At 44.2% G+C, this 23,844-nt stretch overlaps 1 protein-coding gene across 1 annotated transcript in view; it reads left to right on the top strand.

Moving 5' to 3' along the window:
• The window catches only part of PRRT4 (proline rich transmembrane protein 4), a 50,634-nt gene that overhangs the window by 9,658 nt on the left and 17,132 nt on the right, over nucleotides 1-23,844 (top strand). Inside the window, exon 2 of the mRNA XM_069979481.1 lies at nucleotides 2,230-3,221. Coding sequence (XP_069835582.1) covers nucleotides 2,306-3,221 — 916 coding nt within the window. The 5' untranslated portion in view covers nucleotides 2,230-2,305. The remainder of the gene's footprint in view (nucleotides 1-2,229; nucleotides 3,222-23,844) is intronic.

The following is a 23,844-nucleotide window of genomic DNA, read 5'->3' as shown; positions in this document are numbered from 1 at the left end:
CAGGGCAGAAGGAAGGTGCATCACAATGAATAAAAGATTTGCACACCATAAAGCATCACTGTATTGTAAGAGATAAAATACACTGCATAGCAAATACAATATGTCTCTAAGACTGCCAAAAAAAAAGAAAAGACGTATAGGGAATTTGAGCCAGAATAGCACTCTACACTTTATATGGGATTATGTTATATTTTTCTGTATACCTGCATATCTACTGGTGTAACCTGTTTCTTTAGATACCGTAATATAATACAAACATAGAAAACATAAAAAGCATAGTAAAGACCTGACCTTTTATCCCATCATAAAAAAGAAAGGAAATAAGTTTTATCCCTTATAGGAATCAGTCTGTTCAATTAGAATCAGAAAGTCGCTTATAAAAACTAAAAGAAGCCTCCTAATAAAGCAGTAGTGACAATAGGTTATTCTACATCAAAAGCCATTTCATAGGAAAAATGCCTATAAATACATTGTTTAACTTTGGTCCTAGAGACACAGGAAGCTTGTTATACCTGTCAAGTTCATTGAAGGTTATAAATAAGCTATGAATTTTGGGTCAAATACCTATATTTTTCATGTACACAATACCATAAAACATTAAACAGTATATTCACATGTATAAATAATGTGCATATCCAGAACGTATGTAAACTTCAGAAGGAATGAAGGAATGCAGATTTTGCTCAGACACATCCTTGCCTGCAGAAATCTGGTGACCTGGTCATTGAGTCTCCAGTGAGATAACACTGGAATTCTCTTCTGATCCCCAGAGTGCATGTAGATAGCACCTGCAGTCCATTGCCTCACCAACATGATAATGTCCAGATAAGGCTTACAATTCCGAGTTCAAATCCAATGCTCTTTAGGCCTTATTCATACTGAGCATACTGAAATATTGGTTGAAAGATGAATATAAGATGAAGTCTTATATATTCAACCCCTCACCAGATTTAAGGCCACTTTCTGCATATTCTGTCCGCATGTGTGGACAAAAAAAGGACTTATTCATAACTATGGCTCCATACACACACCCCATGCATTAACGGGTTGTGCTAATGTGGACGACTGTGGGTGCACATCCGTAGCCCTGTCCATAGCTGCAGGTCCACAGCTGCTGGCAGGACTACGGATGTGTGAATCAGGCCTTACATCTGTTTACTGTGGGTGAACAAACAGTGTAACAGACTATCAGAACAGAGAAGAGATTTGAGCAGCTGATATATTTTGGTCACAAAGCATTATTGTACCTGAAGACCGTGAACAAGCAGAGATTGGAGCTGACAATGCTAAAAAAACCTGTGAGCACGCCTCTGACTAACAAAAAATACCAGGCCACACACAGCCATTCATATTAGGCTATAGTCATGTTAGGAGTCTACATCGGAGGTATATGACGGCAACATTTCCCGACATATACTTCTGATTAAGACTAGAATGTATCCCTCCTCTTTAAAAAGGGTTAATTTTAAAATTGATACTGTCCTGACAGAGGCTGAAAGGACCATATTTTGGCTTCTGTTGGTTGAATAAAGGTGTATGGATACATTTGGCATATACACTTATCAGTGTTAAAGGGGTTATCCAGTGCTACAAAAACATGGCCGCTTTTGCCCCACTCTTGTCTCTAGTTCAGGTGTGGTTTGCAATTAAGCTCCATTTACTTCAATAAAACTGAGTTTAAATTCCCCACCCAAACTGGCCATGAGAGTGGTGCAAAAGTGGCGATGTTTTTATAGCGCTGGATAACCCCTTTAAGCCAATTATAGGCTCTTTATGTGACACGCACAGCTATGTCCCATAGATCCCCCCTAACCTGCACACCTGTGTATGTTTATTGCTCAGAGAGAGGACAAAAACAGCTGCCAGACAACTTAGGTAATGCTTCTGTCCTGGGGAACAACATTTTAACCAAGGGAAAATCCAACATGCTGATCCTTGTTTTCGTCTTATCTCATACTTATCATTAGAATTTGATAATCCTTGGGATCCGCCAAGTATTATCAAATGTAGGATCAGTATAAATTATGCAAAATATCTGCACATTTACTGAAGGTATAGCTTGGATAATATCCAGCTGTAAGGTAGTGGTTAGGTTTACACGTGCACCTTGTTGACAGACATCCGCCCTTTTGTTTTGAGCTCCGTCAGTGTTAGTGGTTGTTGTCAACAAATTATTTTATTCTGTATGTTCCAATGTATTGCTCTTAAATTTTTTTTTTTGCCTTCTAGTTTCTGCTGCCAAATAAAAGAAAAGCCACGGTGACATTGTGTTTGTCTGGTAGATGTTGTCACAAGGAGGCACATCATGGGTGTGTCATACTGGACATCAATAAGTATTGTCTTACTGACATGCATACCGATAAGTCTCCAGGGAGAAGCGCTAACTGAAAACTTTTCACTGGCAGATGAAGAATTGATTGTATCCCATAGTGTCCCCCAAGTTAGTCTTGCACCAGTGACGGAATACTCTTTTTCAGTGACACCTGCATGGACCCTTGATAACGAAGCTACATTTTCTGATGAAAGCCACACGGACACGGACACGTTACATGTTCCCACTTTTAATATACCAGTTGTAGAATCAGACCAGCTTCAGACTAATATGACTAATATGTCTCTACATGAAAAAAAACAGGAAAGAGACGAATATGTGCAGACCGTCACTCCCAGTTATGAGCTAACAGACATACAGGTGACAGAGGTTGCTATTGTAGAACCTCCATCGGTATCTCTTGTGACAGATTCGTTCGGATCAGCATCTCCATGGCCTGAAATCTCTTCAGAGTTTCCCTTTATACCTGTCTTTACTACCGGTGTGAATTCCCTAACAGAACCCATTTATGAAGCAGAGACCTCAGTGGAAAAAACGTTATCCCCATTACTCGAAATTGAAGATGAACTGCCTGTACATACAACAGTTTTAAGTAGCACTGGACCCCAGACTGACAAGTCTGCAGACCCTTCACTGCCATATATATGGGATGTAAGCGAGCAAGCAGTTACTGATTTTCAGGAACCTGAAGGTATACCCATTGTAATGATGTCTTCCCAAGTGCCCACTAGGGACATTACTTTGGGTGAAGCAACAACCACTGAAGATGCACCATTTATGACATCTGATGTGATTCCTGACATCTTAGAAGACTTGGTAGAGACAGATGTCCATCAACCTTATGAGGAAATATCTATCATAGCATCAACAATCACTATAAACATCACTGGTAAGAGACATTTTGTTATATTAAAGAGAAAGGAATGAATTACTTTGTTGTGCGCTTTCAGTGTTAGAATAGAAAAGAGGTTTTGTTAGGAGACACTCTCCATTTTATGGAAGGGCATGTTGAATTGCATGCACCCATCTCTACTAAAATGTGATGATTTATAATATAATCCTTGAACAATACATTTATCTGCTACAAGGATAACTCCACCCAATACTTTTCTCATTCCTTTCAAAGACTCTTGACAATGGATTATAATAATAGAGGATCAGAGTAGGGGAAGTGAGTAGTAGTTGCCATTTTCATATGCTCATCTGCACTACACCCAGACTCATTTTCAATTTTGGGTAATAATAGTCTATCATGTAGTAGTACTGTAATGGTACTAGGCATAAAGCCCTAAAGCTATGTGGAAAACATGGATATAGTCATTGGCTGTATCCATGTTTTCCACATAGCTTTAGGGCTTTATCCAAGTTCAGCAGCCCCCGCTAATCAAATGCCGAACTTTCAGGTTCGGATGGACTCAAGCATGCTCGAGGTTCGCTCATCTCTATTTAACATATATACGGTAATAATAAAAATAACTTTTATTATTTATTATTATTATTATTATTATTATAGGGTAGGACTCCACATTAGCCCTGGTATGATGGGCATTTCCTAGCTGGTGTCCCCCCCTACTTCTGTCTATATTAGCTCTCTCTTTAAAGGCCCCCATACTCTTCCAATAACTGATGGCCAACCCTGTCCTCCCCATACACATTCCTGTGTTCTCTATGGGAAGGGGAGGGATAAGCCTCAGCTAGAGCACTCTGTCTGTGGCTCATCTCCCTCTGAACAAAGGGGTCTGTCGTGATTTTCTATCATGCCGACCCCTATCACCATCAACATCATCTGTTAGTACTTATGTTTCACATAGCCTATCTGCTCAGTTCATGCTGTAGGTATCAGATTAGATGGATGGATAAAATATGTTTATCAGTTTGGCTGTGGTAGTGGGTGGTAAATGGGAGTCTTCAGTGTGATAGGAGTGGGCAGTACTCCTAACACCGCACACGTCTAATGGCATCAGGGAGGAAGGTAAGAGACATACTATCCTCCTCGGCGATTTCTGTGCTATAGGGGCATATATTAGCAGGTTAGATTATTCCACAAGCAGTAATGTCGCAGGGAGGAGGGGTGGCCTCCTCCCGCACCTGATTTACCATGATTTATACCTTCATGGCAAAAATCTACACCTGCGCAGGAGGTGCTGCTGGATTTACCATGTTCATTCTTTGAGCGGAGAGCGACGGCAGCGGACAGGCGCACGCTCTCCCATTCACTCAAAGCAGCACACTGAGCACGGCGGGATTCCGCCGCGGAATTACGCCGTGTTTGCTCAGTGTGAACCAGCCCTTAAAGAAGAAGTCCAGCGAAAATTTTTATTAAAGTATTGTGTTACCTCCCAAAAGTTGTACAAAATCTCAATATACACTTATTACGGGAAATGCACATAAAGTGTTTTTTTTCCCCTGCACTTACTACTGCATCAAGGCTTCACTTTCTGGATAACATGGTTATGTCAATTCCTGAATAAAATGGTGATGTCACGACCCGACTCCCAGAGCTGTGTGGGCTGTGGTGCTGGAAAGGATGATGGCAGGGGGATGCTCAGTGTCCCTCCAGTGCCCTGTGTCCCTCAGTGCCCCCCTGCCATCATCCTCTCCAGCAGCCACAGCCCTCCCAGCTCTGGTAGTCGGGTCGTGACATCACCATTTTATCCAGGAAGTGAAGCCTTGATGCAGTAGTAAATGCAGGGAAAAAGCACTTTATAAGCATTTCCCGTAATAAGTGTATATTGGTGATTTATATAACTTTTGGGGGGCAATACAATACTTTAATGAAAATTTTCGCCGGACTTCTCCTTTAATAAATGTCCCCCTGTGGATTACATTCCTCACCATGCAATAAAATTTAATGCAACATAAGTGGGTTGTAATCCTTGTGCAAAAGCTGTCTACCTTGATAATTAATAATAACGCATGGGGAATCAATTCACAATGATATGCAGAGCTTCCTATTGATCGCACCAGCTGAGGACAATCCACCTAACATTCCCTTGAGCATCTTGTCTAGTGGGAAGCTGACCCCCTTATTTATTCAGCCTGTTCCTATACACAGATGTTTTTTCTGCACAGTGTGTGAATGGAGGTGGTTATTACTGTGATGTGTAAGTGGGGGAGGTGTATGTAGTATTAGTCGGAGAGGTTCCAGAATGTGTATTTTATACAAACATGACCTCTGCAGGTGTATATAATGGGTCTATGAGAGGGGAGTATGGGTGGGTTGTTGGCATCAGTTCTGCATTACATCTGTTCAGATTGATAACTTGAGGTATTGATACATGCCCAGCTTTATGCTGAGTGCATGATATAATGATATAGGTGTAGGTTGTGTCTGTAGTACAAATGTGCTGTAATTATATTATATTGCTTCTTATGACTACTTTGAATGTGTGATCAGCACTATGCTGTGTGGTTTTTAGAACTGTTCTCCTTTCTCCAACATAGTATATATTAAATATTACATATACTGTCTGCCTGATCATAGGACGCCAGTCTGTGTTTTTGTTTCACACAGCTGGTATCGCAGTGCAGCGGGGCAGCACAGGAAGCCAACTGCATTGTGTATCTTGCCATTGTTTTGTATGAGCAGAAAAGCTATCTCTCTGTGTTATATGGCTGCTGATGAAGCCTGCTGTATAAGCAGGAACACGACTGTTGCTATGATGCTGTAGCTTTAGCTCAGCATAAGTGACACATAGAAGCGCAGGCATCCATCCCTCTGCTCATCTGTATTCCGGCCAGGTAGTAACATTTTACCCAGCATCCTTCCTGCTACTGCTGTTGTCTCATTGAAAATTCTGCAGGCGCTTATTTACCTCAGTAACCTCCAAACACCATCGTAGCCCTCTAAGAAGAACATTAGATCTAATAACCTTCTGACAAAAATGGTCTTTATATAAACCTCTTCCCTTTGGATATTTATATATATCCCCCCCCCCCCCCCCCCCCCCCCCGGAAATGAGTCGCTTCCAAATAAGACAAGTCCGCATCTGAAATTAACAGGGACATGGGATATATGGATATATGTAACACAAGAGATATAAGAGCAGCTCCCATATTTTACAGAGGATAATTCACCCTGTAGATAAAATTGTAATACTAGCACAGACGGTTATCACGTGTAGATTAGGTGTACACCTTGGCACAAGTACCTGCAGAGGTGTCACCGATACCCTTTCTTCTATTTGATACCATACCACATAATAGGACTGGATTATGGTCTCTGTATGCCGATAACTAAAACATTAATGAGTTACCCTGTAACTCCAGTCTCCATAAACCCTATTACGATGACTACAACATTGTAAGGTATGATTCATCATCTGTATTTTTAGCAGTTACTGAGACAGTAGTGCTGCTCTTGGATGTGTTGCTTTATAGCAGAGATCAGAAGTACTTTGTAATATTCATATTATCTGAATGTGTAGAGCACCATTGTTTTGATGGTGTGAGAGGGATTAGCAATGGAGACTGCAGTGCCCATGGTTGCTGTCCTCTCTCATAGACATGGCCTCTATGCTTCCTGCCTCTCTGTTACATGGTATAAGGTAATGCTGTAATTACTCACTGTCCTCACACCCAGCACAGCTGTACTACTGCTCTGCTGCTGACTACACAATCTGCTGCCCAGCATAAGAAACACAATACCTGGTAGGACAAGGAGGTAGTGAGATAGTCAGAGGGACCAGTAATAACGGGTTAGTGATGTGTGATATCCTGCACTATAAGGACCGAGATATAACTAAGTTTCAGAGTATGGGAACACCAAGAGCATGGTCGTGTGACTGGATGTGAGACATATTAGCTATAGACAGTACTTTAGTAAGTGATACATGTGACTGCATGTTGTCCACTTACACAACTGGAAAACCTTTCAATTCAATTACCATGCTCCTAATAAATCCTGAGGCTGCCCCTGTGCAGTGATGGCCGCTGCAGAGAGAGGGGTTAGTATGTATTAGGGGTATGGTGAGAGGAGTGGGTAGTTGGCCTTAGCAGTGCACCAAGGGGTAAAGTACTGCCCTGGGTGCACCTAGTGGTCTGATTTGCATATTGGTAAAATGGTTACTTAATAGAGATGAACGAACCGGGTTCGGGTTCGAGTCCATCCGAACCCGAACGATCGGCATTTGATTAGCTGGGGCTGCTGAACTTGGATAAAGCTCTAAGGTTGTCTGGAAAACATGGATACAGCCAATGACTATATCCATGATATCCACATAGCCTTAGGGCTTTATCCAACTTCAGCAGCCACCGCTAATCAAATGCCGAAAGTTCGGGTTTGGATCGACTCAAGCATGCTTGAGGTTCGCTCATCTCTATTAGTTAATAAAAACACTGAAGCATCGCTGTGTAAGCTCTCCTATATGGATCAGGCTAGGAAGCTGTGACCTGCTGATTCCCTTTACGGTTGATGTGGTAAAATGCTGATTCTGAAGTCAAGCAGCTAGATCTGTCATTTCTCTGGTGAATTGTGTTACGTATTAGAGCTTTTCTCCTTGAATGGAGATTGGTACGCTGACATAGTTTCTGAACTAATATGCCCCCTGCATTCGCCGCCTCGCTGCCTGCCTGGACTTGTCCACTGCGTGGCACATATTTTTTGTTGCAGTTTTAATATATTTTGAAAAATTGCATGTGACCGTCTGCAGATTCCATTTCTCTTGACCCCATTCATCTTGGTTCTTAGAGAAGGTGGAGGGCCCATGATTTGGCAAAAGGTTGCCCATTTGGTTTTAAAGCAGCACTGGGTAAAGCCCATGAGCCAGATAGAATATGTGGCTAGAAAATTGCTTTAAGCCCATATATTTTTTTGTCTGTTTCTATTAAAATGCATCAAAACTCTTACTGATGGGCCTCTGAAAAACTTAAACTGGCTACTGGAGAGGCCTGATTTCCAAAGTCTGCAGTTTTTATCCCTAATAGGGCCAAGTTCATACACTGTATTTTGTAGTAAAACAAGGACCGTTGTTGCCAGTTGCAACAACGGCTGTTGTTTATTAACAGTGCTTAATAACACCGAAATTAATAGGACAATGGCCATAGTGTATACACCCTGTATACACTACGGCCGCTGTTCTCTGCAGCCGCAGAAAATAATTGACCGGTCTATTTAGAATAGGCTGTGCTTATAGTGTAGAGTATGGCTCCTGGACGTACTTTCAGCTATGGTCATTGGTAAATCGGTGTGCTGAAAAACCTGAATGTGCCTGTATTCCAATTAAAATCAAATGATGTTCATCCGGCTGATACTGCAGTATTGGCCAGGCGAACATAAAAGACAGTGACTGTTGTTTGACATGGCCGTGTCAAACAATGGCAGCTGTTCTTATCCAGTGTGAACATGGCCTAAAGGCATTATCCGGGATTTCAAAATGTAAAGTCCATCAGCAATATATGCCATTATTATGCGATCAGTAGGGGTTCTGACTAGGACACAGGTGCACTACCTACCACAGCTGGAATACAAGGATTCTGGGAGAACCCTTAGGGTACTATTCCAAGGGCCCGATCAACGATGTTTACTGGGCCTATTCCACAGCCCGATGATCGTTGAGCAAGGGCTGCAAGGAGATTGTTACCGATCTCCTTGCAGCCCTTGCAGCAGCAGTAATACATTACCTGTCCAGGCTTCTCCGTGCTGTCTTCATCCCAGGGTCCCGCGCGCTCTATCCTCAGAATGGCCGGTCAGCTGACAGGCCACACGTAGCCAATCACAGGCCGCGGCGGTCCCGGCCTGTGATTGGCTGAGCGCTCCGTCAGCTGACCGGCCATTCAGAAGATAGAGCGCGTGGGACCCTGGGATGAAGACAGCACGGAGAAGAAGCCTGGACAGGTAATGTATGCTGCTGCTGCTGTCAAATCGTCGGTTGCCCGCCGCGCACCGCTATTCAGCCGTAGCGATGCGCCGTGGGGGAACAATGATTTTAGGTCTGGCCCTAAATGAACGATCAGCCGATGACACGATCAATAAAGCAGCCACACAGCGCTGTCATTACAGTGCAGCACATATCTGTACAGTTCTCCCGCTCCCAGCATGTTATCACAGATGCTGCCCGGGCAGGGGGAAAAGTCTGTTACAGGCATTCCACGTCCGTGTTCTGTGGGGAACACGAAATGTGTGAATGCAGCCGTATGGTGGATCATAGTTAAATGACGTAATACAGTAATACAGTAATAAAGTTACAGTGATAATCTAGTAATTCATTTATAGACAGATACATGGATGTATGTATAAATGCAATGTCTCTGTAGTAGATCTAGTGCCAAAATTGTGATAGGACAAAACTATCGGCATAGCCAAGATTTGATGTATTTGAAAGCCTCGCAGTTGTGTGAAGTACCCCAGTAATATGTATGCATTCCAGTAGTACGACAATAAGAGGGTCCATTTAGGCTGTTATCACAGAGCTCAGCCGTCACTGCCCCAGCCATGATGTATTCTCAGTACATCCAGGATCATGCACACAGCAGAAGATGCTGAAAGTTGAATTATCCTGATTATTAGGATGCAATAGTTTAGAGCAGCTGAAAATAAACTCACAATGAGATTAGTCTGTCAGCAGATACATTTTGCATATAGTAATCACATTTATGGCACCATAATACAGTTCTGACTCAGTAATTAAGGGACAGAAGGGTCCAATCCTTTGTCAATCTGTCACTGCCAACACAGTGACACATGCCGAAAAGACCTATGACCCATTGATCTTTCCTAACCAATACAGTCTGATAATGACACAGACATATGGGAACTCATGTTATTAAAATGAATGGAAGGGGCCAGTGCAGGTAGTATGGACAGAGTTATCTGCAGATGGGTATTATGTAAGCAGGAATGAAAGGACTGCAGTGTTTTTAAGTCCTGGGGGCAAATGAACCATTGAGGGGCTGGGGTGGGGGGCGCTGACCATCCCTGGGTGAAATTATGCCCTGTGGAGTTAAGTAAGGAATGGTCTGAATAGTTTCCTGGGGGGAAGGTGGAAAGAATGGAGCTCAATTGCTCTAGAGCAAACACAGACACATTTAACAGTAGACACAGTAAATAAACAGTAGACAGTGGACAGGAACCAGATTTGTTAAAAAAAAGAGGGCGTGGGCCAATGTTTACCTTCATGGTAAATACAGGTGAATTTATGTGTGCTGCAATAGATGTCACTTCAATGCATTATATATCCACAACAGGTAAACCAAGGCTAAAGTTGCTGCCAAACAGTGATTAAGTGATGCTACAATGTTTGATCTGATTTTTCAGCACTACACGCGATGCATCACTTCTGTCAGATACAGGGGCGTAACTAGAAATGGCTGGGCCCCATAGCAAACTTTTGATTGGGGCCCCCACCCCCTCAATCGACCACTACGCCATCAACACACTCAGCTCTACACAGGTTCTGTACACCATATAAATTACAGTACAGTTATATTAAGTGACTCACAGGGGACGTCTTCTCTGATCGGAGTTGTTTCCTTCATTTTCTTCTTCATCCTTCCTGGGCCATTAGAACTTCTCTGAGCCACGAATCCACAGAATCTGCCAGAGAAACATATTAGGCTCCTCACTATGGCACCATCCTCATCTCTATACAAACTGCACATCTGTATTGGCCCCTTTACCCCCTTGTTTAGTGGATAGCCCTGACACTATGTGATCCCCTTATAGTATATGCCCCTCTGTGTATTCCCCCTTACCAATGCCACCCTTGTTGGCCCCTTATAAATTACCCCCCGTGTTTTCCATCCCCCTTAAAGATGGTCCCCCATGTTGTCCCCCTATAGATGCCCTCTCATTTGGTCCCCTTATAAATGCCCCCTCATGGTGTCCCCCTATAGATGGCCCCCTGTATTATACCCCTATGTATACCTCCCTGTATAATCCACCATAGATTGGCACCCCTGTATTATCCCCCATAGATGGCCCCCTGTATATCCCCCATAGATGGCCCCCTGTATATCCCCCATAGATGGCCCCCTGTATATCCCCCATAGATGGCCCCCTGTATATCCCCCATAGATGCCCCCCCTGTATATCCCCCATAGATGGCCCCCTGTATATTCCCAATAGATGTCCCCCCTGTATATCGCCCGTAGATGGCCCCTGTATTATCCCCCATAGATGGCCCCCCCTGTATATCCCCCATAGATGTCCCCCCTGTGTATCCCCCATAGATGGCCCCCTGTATTATCCCCCTATATATACCCCCCTGTATATCCCCCATAGATGGCCCCCTGTATATCCCTAATAGATGGCCCTCCTGTATATCCCCCATAGATGTCCCCCCTGTATATCCCCCATAGATGGCCCCCCTGTATATCCCCCTTAGATGGCCCCCTTGTATATCCCCCATAGATGGCCCCCCTGTATATCCCCCATAGATGGCCCCCTGTATATCCCCCATAGATGTCCCCCCTGTATATCCCCCATAGATGGCCCCCCTGTATATCCCCCATAGATGGCCCCCCTGTATATTCCCCATAGATGGCCCCCTGTATATCCCCCATAGATGGCCCCACCCTGTATTATCCCCCTTTGCAAAGCAGATAGAAAATAAAAAAAAACACAACTCACCTAACTCCCCCGTCGGCTGTCTTCTCCTCTTCTCCCGGGGGGGCGTCCTGGGGATTCCCAGGCAGCACAGGTGTCGGGCTCAGAGTGGCTCAGTGTCCGCCGGGGCAAGTACTTCCGGCGCAGGGTGCATCTCTAATAAGTGCTCCTGTGCCGGAAGTACAGGCTGGGGGCGGACGCTGAGCTCACCGGTACCTGTGCTGCCGGGACAGCAATACGGTGGCAAGGGGGGCAGCATCCCTGGAAGCACCGGTACCAGTGAGCTCAGCGTCCGCCCCTAGCCTGTACATAGGAGCGCTTGTTAGTGCTTGAAGTCCCTGCGCCAGAAGTACTTACCCTGGCCCCCGGCGGACGCCAAGCCACTCCGAGCCTGTCACCTGTGCTGCCTGGAAATCCCCGGGACAACCCTGGACCCAGGGGCGTAGCTAATGTCTCCTGGGCCCTGGTGCAAGAGGCCAACTTGCCCCCCCCCTCCTTTCATGACCAAGTGATGCTATTGGTGTGTGTGTGTGTGTGTGTATGTATATATATATATATATATATATATATATATATATATATATATATATGCACCAAGACAGATATTACCAATAACACCAGCATATTGGGAGAGAAAGTATTATCACCGTACATATTACCGCCATACTGTTACCGACCAAATCCTGTATACTGAGACCAATATTACCAGTAATACCAGTATATAGGAAGGAAACATTACTGCCACACCACAACCATCACCACCATATTGTTACTGACCAAATCCAGTATACTAAATGACCTCATCCAGTCATATAGAGGTGGCCCCAGCTCTACACAGGTTCTATACACCATATACATTACAGTGCAGTTATATCAGGTGACTCACAGGGGAAGTCTTTTCTGATCGGAGTTCTTTCCTTTTCATCTTCTCCATCCGTCCTGGGCTGTTATGAGAACTTCTCCGAGCCACGAATCCACAGAATCTGCCAGACAGACATATTAGACTCCTCACTCTGGCACCATCCTCATCTCTATACACACTGCACATCTGTACTGTCCCCTTTACACCCTCATTTAGTGGGTAGCCCTGACTCTGTGACCCCCTAATAATATATGCCCCCCTCTGTGTATTCCCTCTCCCCCTATGTTGCCCCCCCAAATAGATGGCCCCTTTCCCCCCATGTTGCCCTCCTTATAGATGCCCCCCTCTTCCCCCTCACCCTCATAGATGCCCCCTCTTCCCCCCCACCCTCATAGATGCCCCTCTTCCCCCCCACCCTCAAAGATGCCCCCTCTTCCCCCCCACCCTCATAGATGCCCCCTCTTCCCCCCCCACCCTCGTAGATGGTCCCCTTTCCCCCCACCCTCATAGATGCCCCCCTCTTTCCCCCCACCCGCATAGATGCCCCCCTCTTTCCCCCCACCCGCATAGATGCCCCCCTCCTTCCCCCCACCCTCATAGATGCCCCCCTCCTTCCCCCCACCCTCATAGATGCCCCCTTCTTTCCCCCCACCCTCATAGATGCCCCCCTCTTTCCCCCCACCCTCATAGATGCCCCCCTCTTTCCCCCCACCCTCATAGATGCCCCCCTCTTTCCCCCCACCCTCATAGATGCCCCCCTCTTTCCCCCCACCCTCATAGATGCCCCCCTCCTTCCCCCCACCCTGCAGGCTAATAAAAAACAAAACAAAACTTAACTCACCTGACAACGCGCTCCCACGTCGATCCTCACTCCTCCTGGTCTGTCCCCGGCTGCTGCGCGGCTGCCGGGGGTGTCGCGTCTTATCCCTGGCAGCGCGCGCATCCCAGAGCTCCCTGCGCGCCGGAACCGGAAGTCAGGGCCCAAGACGCGCAGGGAGTTCTGGGATGCGCGGCTGCCGGGGATAAGACGCGACACGGAGCCGGACTCTTGTGACCGCAAGCAAAACAATGCTTGCGGTCACAAGAGTGATTGATCGGGAGGGCCCCGCGGGCCCCCCTTCGTGGCCACTACCTGGACCCCAAACAGCTGTAGCACCCGGGAGGCCTGCTCGGCCGCCGGGTGCTACAGGCTATGTGAGCTCTGGGGGCCCGCGCCACGGGCCCCCGATACGGCGGGGCCCCGTAGCGGCCGCTACGGCGGTAGTTCCGCCACTGGTCAGATAAATCTGCCTGTGTAAACGCACAGATCACAGATCAATTATCTGCCAACTCAGGCAGATATCGTCCTGTGTAATAATGACAATGATCAGCCAAGCAGCTCGTCGGCTGATCGTTGTCTGTCTACAAGTTTAAAAATCATTGCTCCATGTAAAGGCCAGTTCACACGGAGTAAAACTGTCGGAATTCTGTGTCGGAGAATCCTGTCATACTGGCAGTCTATGGGAGGGCTCGCGCCTCCTCTCTCCGTACGGAAGAATTGACATGTCAATTCTTCCGAGCAGAGAGGCGCGGAGAGAGGAGGCGCGCAAGCCTCCCATAGACTGCCAGTATGACACGGAGGCTGGCGGAATTCTGTTGCAGAGAGTTCTGCCGTGGAATTCTACCAGTCTTACTCCATGTGAAATGGCCCTAGTAGGTGAAGTGTGGCCAACAGCTGATTAAAGGGGTACGACATCTGTATAGAGAAAATAATAAAGAAGCTAGCAAGCCCTGGTGTCCTCTTGTCTTGTCTCTGGGTCTGAGTCTGTCACTAATGATGTGTTTACACAGAGAGATTTATCTGACAGAATTTTGAAGCCAAAGCCAGGAACAGACTATAAAGAAAGAACAGGTCATAAAGCAAAGACTTAGATTTCTCCTCTTCTCAGATCCATTCCTGGCTTTGGCTCCAATAATCTGTCAAATAAATCTCTCACCATCTCACACACCATTAGTGACAGCCTGCTCATCCAATCACCAATAGAGACAGGATAGCACTGTGGCGAGTGATTCATTGAGCGGGCTGTAACTGCAGATGGGTTTGGAAGTGTCAGTGGGAGACCGAGAGACAAGGCAGGAGGACACCAGGGGAGTGTGAAGAGGTTCTTTATTATTTTCTATACACTGACGCCGAGCACCCCTATAAAGCAAGAGCTGTACAGATATAGCTGTATCTGTATTGCTGTAATTCCACATTCGTTCGCTCAAGTTCCGCATTTTTCACTAATTGTTCAGCGTAATTGCACATTGTTGATTGTTTTGCTGGGATCAGAAGGAGTAAACTATCACAGTAACGACCGCAATAACGATCGTAGTAATGATCGTAACTAACGACTATCGTTCTGTGTAATATGGTGAACGATTTCAGGTTAATGATAAACAATCTCATTTGCGATCGTTTATTGTTAGTCGTTAATAGTTAAAAATCGCTCCGTGTAATAGGACCCTAAGAGAGTGCCAATTTGAGAGTGTCAATTTACCCCACACATCGAGCCCTCTAAGGCATCATGGCGTTTTTTTTTTTGTTTGTTTGTTGCAAAGACACCAGCAGACAGATGTTAGCTGGAAGTCAATGGAAGTTTATGCACGTGGCGTTTTTTTGGTGTGGCGTTTTGCTCTACTCTCTGGTGTTTTTGAGGTTCTTTGGCAGTTTTTCCAAAATGCAGCAGGCTTTTTTTTTTTTGCCAGCTGTGGCATTTTTTCTACCATGGACTTCAGTGGGATTGTTCTGGTTGTTTCATTTTTTTTTTTCTGGCATTATTGTCACCTTTTGTGGTCCAGCAACTAGGTCATGTGATGGCAGAGTTAAAAAAGTTCAGCACACAAAAATGCTGAAACCACAAAAAAGATCATTCACACATAAAGTCAAAACCACCAGAAAAAATGCCCAAAACCCCCCACAAACGCATGGGAAAAAATGAAAGACAGTTTCAAATATAGCCTTTAAAGGGGAACTCCGGATTAGAAAAACTTGTTTTCTATTAAAAGTACATTAAAAGTTAAATATATATGTCTCTATAATGTATTACTGTATGTGTGCCGTTAGGCACACTGCCAACTGGTAGAAATCCAGGAAGTGAAAAAAAATGGCCTCTGTGCAAATCCACATTGTCTCCTGCTCTTTCTGCTCTCCCCCCCTTAGGAGACAAATCTTCCATGCCTCTGTCTAACATTGTGTGTGTTTGCTGAGCACAGTTATGCTCGGCCAATCCAATATCAGCGTTACAGGTAGAGAATACGGAGTGCTGTGTGGGGTTACAGGTAGAGAATACAGCGTGCTGTGTGGTGTTACAGGTAGAGAATACAGCGTGCTGTGTGGGGTTACAGGTAGAGAATACAGCGTGCTGTGTGGTGTTACAGGTAGAGAATACAGCGTGCCATATGGCGTTACAGGTAGAGAATACAGTGTGCTGTGTGGTGTTACAGGTAGAGAATACAGCGTGCTGTGTGGTGTTACAGGTAGAGAATACAGCGTGCTGTGTGGTGTTACAGGTAGAGAATACAGCGTGCCATATGGCGTTACAGGTAGAGAATACAGCGTGCTGTGTGGTGTTACAGGTACAGAATACAGCGTGCTGTGTGGTGTTACAGGTAGAGAATACAGAGTGCCATATGGCGTTACAGGTAGAGAATACAGTGTGCTGTGTTACAGGTACAGAATACAGCATGCTGTGTGGTGTTACAGGTAGAGAATACAGCGTGCTGTTTGGTGTTACAGGTAGAGAATACAGCGTGCTGTGTGGCGTTACAGGTAGAGAATACAGTGTGCTGTGTGGTGTTACAGGTAGAGAATACAGCGTGCTGTGTGGTGTTACAGGTGGAGAATACACCGTGTTGTGTTGTGTTACAGGTAGAGGATACAGTGTGTTGTGTGGTGTTACAGGTAGAGAATACAGCGTGCTGTGTGGTGTTACAGGTAGAGAATACACCGTGTTGTGTGGTGTTACAGGTAGAGAATACACCATGCTGTGTGGTGTTACAGGTAGAGAATACACCATGTTGTGTGATGTTACAGGTAGAGAATACAGTGTGCTGTGTGGTGTTACAGGTAGAGAATACAGTGTGCTGTGTGGTGTTACAGGTAGAGAATACAGTGTGCTGTGTGGTGTTACAGGTAGAGAATACAGTGTGCTGTGTGGTGTTACAGGTAGAGAATACAGCGTGCTGTGTGGTGTTACAGGTAGAGAATACAGTGTGCTGTGTGGTGTTACAGGTAGAGAATACAGCGTGCTGTGTGGTGTTACAGGTAGAGAATACAGTGTGCTGTGTGGTGTTACAGGTAGAGAATACAGCGTGCTGTGTGGTGTTACAGGTAGAGAATACAGTGTGCTGTGTGGTGTTACAGGTAGAGAATACAGCGTGCTGTGTGGGTGGGACCACAATGAAATCAAATTACTGCAAATAATTCAGTAACACAATGAAACTGCAATGTGTGAACACAGCCTAGATGTTCTGCAACAGCTTTGGTCGGGGAATGGGCAGGGCGGTGAACTGTGATGGACAGATGAGGCAAAGCATTGCATTCTGGAACCTGTAGTACTGTGTGCAACTGCTCAACCAGGATTTTTGGTAGTTTCAAAACTGGAATAGATAGGTAAGTAATGCTATATGCTTCTGCAGAAGTTTTTCTTTTTTTAACCTCTACCTGTAGTTCTCTTTTAACACTGCATGGATTGCAAGGAGAGATTATCTGACAAATCAGGCAGATACAGTATCTCCCTGTGTAATGGAGTAAGCGATCAGCCGATTAGTAAGCAAACACTGGCTCATCGGCTAATCGCTGTATTTTAGCATGTCAAAAATAATCTTCCATTGGCCGCCCAACTCTCTGTGTAATAAGAGATGTGTGCACAAAGACTGATTAAAGCAAAGGGCTGTGCAAAAACTCATTTTTGAGCAATTGCTTATTTGTGTAAAAATCTCAAACTTTTTGCACCAGTTTTCTGGAGAACGCATTCATACATTCCCCCAATTATCTTCCTCGGTTACTTTATAACCAACATCATCATCATCTTTGTAATTAAATATTTTAGATGGAAATAAAGAAATATAGCAATGCATTTGGTAAAAGCTGAAGGATATAAACCTATATATGAATGATACATGTAAACAGGAAATCAATGTAATATGAGACAAATTAGGATCAAAGAAAATGAGAAGATAAAGGGAAAAATTGTACAGGTTTTTTTTTTTTGTTATTTTTGATGTATTATCTTTGTTTAGTGTTCCAGAAAAGAGTACGGTATATACACCTTTTTTATAGTTCAAATGCATTCCAGCTTTTACTTGCCATGGTACCAAATGTATGTTAGCAAGAAAGGCAATGGATGGACGGTAGTGTGACTGCAGGATCTGATTACACAGGGATTGTTTGCAGTCTGTTACCTCAGAGACACGTGAGTCTGCGGTTGACAAAACACTAGGATATTTTTAATCAAAACTATTTGCAAAGAGCTATTTCATGTTACACACCAGATAAAACAGGGCAATAATTACAAAGGTACATGTATGTGCCTGTGTGTTTTTTTTAATAATCAACATGTTATGTCTTAAAAAGGTTCTTCAGCAAAATTTATTTTCTTTCAAATCAACTGGTGTCAGAAAGTTATATAAATTTGTATTTTACTCCCATTACTTATCAGCTGCTGTATGTCCTGCAGGACGTGGCGTTTTTTTTCCAGACTGACACAGTGCTCTCTGCTGCCACCTCTGTCTGTGTCAGGAATTATCCAAAGCAGGAGAGGTTTTCTATGAGGATTTGCTACTGCTCTGGACAGTTCCCAACATGGACAGAGGTGGCAGCAGAGAGCACTCTGTCAAACTGAAACTAATACAGCACTTCCTGCAGGACATGCAGAAGCTGATAACTACAAAAAACATGACATTTTTATATAGAAGTAAATTACAAATCCATCTAACTTTCTGGCACCAGTTAATACTATGCATTGCCGCAAGCTCTTCACGGTTCATGGAGAGATGCAGCTCCTTCTGGAGGATTAATAGGTGCATGGAACTTGCTGGGTGTGGAACAGTTGCCTCAGAGACCCATAGCTATGCATATTACCAGTGACCATCATCAGTATCTGCCATGAGATCGTGGTCAACATACAGTGGGTACGGAAAGTATTCAGACCCCTTTAAATTTTTCACGCTTTGTTTCATTTCATTTCATTTGGTATGTACAAACAAAGTTCATTAATTTACACTCTACACCCCATCTTGACAGAAAACAAATGTAGATGTTTTTGCAAATTTATTAAACAAGAGCAATTAAAATATCACATGGTCATAAGTTTTCAGACCCTTTGCTTATTACCGAGTAGAAGCCATCTCCCTTTTGAGCCAGTAAAGCCATAAGTTGTCTTGGGAATGATGCAACAAGTTTTTCACACCTGGATTTGGTGATCCTCTGCCATTCTTCCTTGCAGATTCTCTCCAGTTCTCTCAGGTTGGATGGTAAATGTTGGTGGACGCCATTTTCAAGTCTCTCCAGAGATGATCAATTGGGTTTAGGTCAGGGCTCTGGCTGGGCCATTCAAGAATGGTCACAGAGCTGTTCTGAAGCCACTGCTTTGTTATTTTAGTGTGATTGTCTTGTTGAAAGATGAACCTTCGGCCCAGTCTGAGGTCCAGAGCACTCTAGAAGAGGTTTTCATCCAGGATATCTCAGTACTTGGCCGCGTTCATCTTTAGTCTATGTTCACACAACGTGAGAGACCGGACGGTCTCTGCACGGATCATCCGGATGATCTTTCCGGCCGCAGAGCTCTCAGTGCATCAGTGCGCGCCCGCATCAGAGCTTCCCATAGCCCACAGTGAAGCAAGCGGCCGGAGCCGTTCGCATCACTGTGTGAACTGACAGGGTTTCCTACGGCCGCAATTCATTGAATTGCGGCCGCAGAAAACTGACATGTCCCATTGAAAATAAGGCATTGTTCCACCCCGCAAAAAGTACGGCCGTTGTTGCCGATGGCAACAATGGCCGTACTTTTACGTAGTGTGAACATAGCCTTAATGTGAACCCTTTATCAATGTAACAATAAATATTACATTTCAACAAAATGAACTCTAGGTTTTCTTGTATATTTGATTAATTGAACAGTGATGTGGCTGACATTAATCGATTGTCTGCTATCTGCCTTACTGTTTGTGGGCTAAGTGGAGACAAATCTGTTCGTGAAGGAAATCACATCTCTCCATTAGGTATCATTGATCCCGCAGTCAGATTTTGGCAGAGCATCTATTATAATAACTCTTCTTTTGCGTATACCAACCTGACAACTCCCCTGGTTTTCCTATAAACAAAGGCCCAGATTCACAAATATTGTCTGACGGCCTTATTACATGGAACAATTTCCAGTTGAACAGGTCCATATTGCTGTGTGTAATCGGACTAGAGAACATTTGCTGGCTTGGCTGTTCACCTGATTGCAGCTAAGGGACTCATAACAATTACTGAGCTGTAATAGGCTCTCTAGCCCAGCACCATTCTACATGTAGATGAAGATGTAATACGACCCATGAATAGGTAAGCACTAAAGATGAGCGAACCGGCCGAGGTTTGGGTTCGTATGAACCTGAACACTCGGCTTCTGATTCCCGCTGTCTGCCCGCTCCGTGGAGAGGGTGGATACAGCGGGAGGACCGCCTGGAAAACTGGGATACAGCCTTTGGCTATGGCTATATCCCAGTTTTCCATGCCATCCTCAAAGTTGTATCCACCCTCTCAACGGAGCGGGCAGACAGCGGGAATCAGAAGCCGAGAGTTCAGGTTCATATGAACCCGAACCTCGGCCGGTTCGCTCATCCCTAGCACTGTAAAGTTAGACTAGACAGGCTAAATAAAAATGCACCAGCTTTTTTTTTGCTTGATAAATCAGGTGCATCTAGTTTAAAGTGAATCTGAAGGCACCTCTGACCCAAAAAAACGCTGGTACCATTGGGTTTTTGTCGTCAATCCATGTTCGTTCACGGGGTCTAAATATCTCCTGGTGCTATTCTTTTAATAAAAAGATTTTCTAATCTGGCAGCGTGGAGTTATTTAGGCAGGGACTACAGCATCTGTCCTACAGATTGATATATATAGAGAGTGTATAAATGGAGACTATGTTGTATGTGATGATAAATGTGAGCACTGTATAAAAGTATTATATTGGTGTAGTGTGGCAGATACAGCACTATGCAATGCTATATGTATTAGGCCTTGCCCATTTATCATGCCACCCTGTCACTTTCAAAGCAGCTCTCCCAGGTTGGCATCCCTGCACAATGCAGTAGTTGAATGAAACCTTCCACAATAACTACACAGGTTGAAGTATGTGCTGATGTCTCATAAAGTTTTATCGATCACATGGTTATTTATTGGTGCAATTTGTTTTCTACTGATGGAAATTTGGTCATACCAGACACATTTGAACTTGGCGAAGTAGTTTTTTTCTGGAGGAAGACATGGATCTGGGGCTAGAATGACTGGATCGAGATTATATTTAGCTGATCATTCAAACATGGTGACCCAGATGGAGATATGTGTCTCATTTCCCCCTCTTCTTCAGTGATCTTAGTCTGTAAGAAATCATCTCCCTTCCTGCTCATCTGTGTCGCATTCCCTGGTCCTCAGTTGTGTCTGATTTCCCTCTCGGTTACTGTTTCTCTCCCACCCTTCCCTGTTCTTCTCACTCAATCTGTGCCGAGGTTTCCTAATAGATTCCACTACAGGGGCCAAGTAGCGGAGCATATTGACAACTTGTACAATATCCAGCAGTTAAGCAATAGACCTAGACAGAATATTCTGCTTTTCATAGAGTAACAAATGTGGAATTTGGAATTAAGTCTCTTTATTACACAACAGGGTGCCAAAAAGAAGTGTATAGTTAGGTAGAAATGAGGCAGCATAACTGGAGTGCCATGAGCGTCACATGATGTGGTGCAGCTGTTGGCCGAGGGCTTTAGGGTACTGACAGTGACAAATAATGACAGTCAAAGGGTTTGCACTGGTTGCAGGAGAGGCTGCTGTGTGCTGTCTGGGGCAGCAGGAGTTTGGTGAGTGGTCTGTAGATAACTGGACTTGGACATGTATGAAAGAAAACTAAGATATTGTATAGTGATATTAGTGCAGGGAACCTGGTAAATGAGTGATGTGTAAAGAAGAATAGGAAAAAGTCTTCTAGTTTAATCCTGTATAGCAGGGAATATTCACTAATGTCACTGCTGAGATGATTCATATAGGGGATGTAAATCATGTTATACAATATCAGAAGTGTTAGTTATTGGTAAGGGCACATTCACACTCTGCATTTAGCTGTGTTTTTTCTAATGCATGCATTTGGCTGCACTCCATTTACTTTTGTGCAAGAAAGAGCCTATATGTCCTGCATGCACCCGACTTTGTTCACATTAAGTGCTGTAAGGTTGGTCTGGGTTTCCTTCATTTTATTTTTTTTTTTGTAGTCTGCAGCACTATTCTTGCCATCAAAAACTGTTGGAATCCCAACAAACAATTTTTCGGACCCCACTATAAGTCAGTGGGGTCTGTTTAAAAAGCTGTGATGGCCCCACTATATGCAGAAGCCATAACCCAAATGTAGGTGCCATGACCTTGCTATAAATGGAAGCCATAATGCTAAAGTTCCCTAAAGGATGTTATCACCAGGCAATTATTATAGTCTGTATTCATTGTGCTTTCTCTGCTCCCATGCATTATTTATGTGTTTGTGTTGTTTTTTTTTACATATTTTACTAGTAATGTGCATATTTGTGAAACTACAAGTTTTATAATGCCATGATAAGCTTTATGGCATACTGAGCTTTATAGGTTCTTAACCCCTGGAGAGCCACAGGATGCAAATCTATAACCATATTTATAAAACCTTGCATTAGCTCTCGCTCTGTTCATGGATGTATGTTCATGACACTACCTCCATAGTGAGTGTGAGGGTCTTCTTACTGTAACTTTAGACAGCTCCTAACCCTGAGCTGTACAGCTACAGGCGGAGATTACATTTGATATGTCTGAGCACAGTAGGACAGGAGGAGAAGAGTTGTCTCAGGATCATAGGCTACCATAGGGAGCTGAGAGGAGAGGGAGGCGAGCGTTCACAGAAGGACAGTAGGTTTTCTGTCATGGCTGTCTTAGTAGAAATGAACGAACCCTGAGCAAGTTCAGGCTCATCAGAATGCAGATCTATGGAGTTCAGAACACGGAACGTGTGAATGCGGCCTTACGGCTGCATCCATCTTCTTGAGCCACCAGCAATCATATGCCACATGCTAGGGTTCTGATGAACCTGAGCTTGTTGTGGTTTGCTCATCTCTACTCACCACATACTCATTTGTTTTATGCTGGGATAAAATTATGAGACAAATTTGTGACAAATGTGGAGGAGTGGCACATAGTAAATTAGCTTTACAAGATATATGTGGTTGTAACGGAAAAGGCATTCTTCGAAGTTGGCATAGGCCGCCTACATTTTTTAAAAAGTATTACATTTCCGCTAAACCAACTGTTTACAGACAGTCTATATAGTTGATAAAGCTCCCCCCCCCCCCCCCAATGGGCTCAGCAGGTGTACACCTTGATATACACTGTCAAACCTCTTTGGCCTAAGGCTGGGTTCACACTGCAGTCTTTGCAGTTTTTGCAGTCTGGTTTTGCATTTACTCTGGCTTTGCATCCTGTCCAATTATTTAGAAATAGACCAGTCCACAGAATTTGCTGGGTTCTGTATGGTTGCCCAAAACAGACAGAGGTTTCATAGCATTACAGGCATATTTTGCATGTTTCTATGGGAAGTTGACCCAATGAGATTGTAAAGGTAGTTCCCCTTGCCCAGACACCTTCCTAAGTAGTAGATGCTATAATATCCAGCTTTTTTCCAGTTAATTCTTAACATTCATCTGCAACTGCACCACCAGCTGCAAGCTGTAATTTGGTGGCTAGATATTAGTTGCTAAAATTAGACTTGCTTCCTCGACTGTAGATGTTATATATTTTAGTCATTAATTTCTTACATTTCTCTTATTTCCCAGAACACTCTCTCTATCTTACGTCTCTTTAGATTCATTGAATTC

Source organism: Dendropsophus ebraccatus, chromosome 1 (genome assembly GCF_027789765.1).
Source record: "Dendropsophus ebraccatus isolate aDenEbr1 chromosome 1, aDenEbr1.pat, whole genome shotgun sequence".
Classification (NCBI taxonomy): domain Eukaryota; kingdom Metazoa; phylum Chordata; class Amphibia; order Anura; family Hylidae; genus Dendropsophus; species Dendropsophus ebraccatus.
Note: the sequence above shows the minus strand (reverse complement) of the source record. Positions and strands in the feature narration are given on the sequence as shown.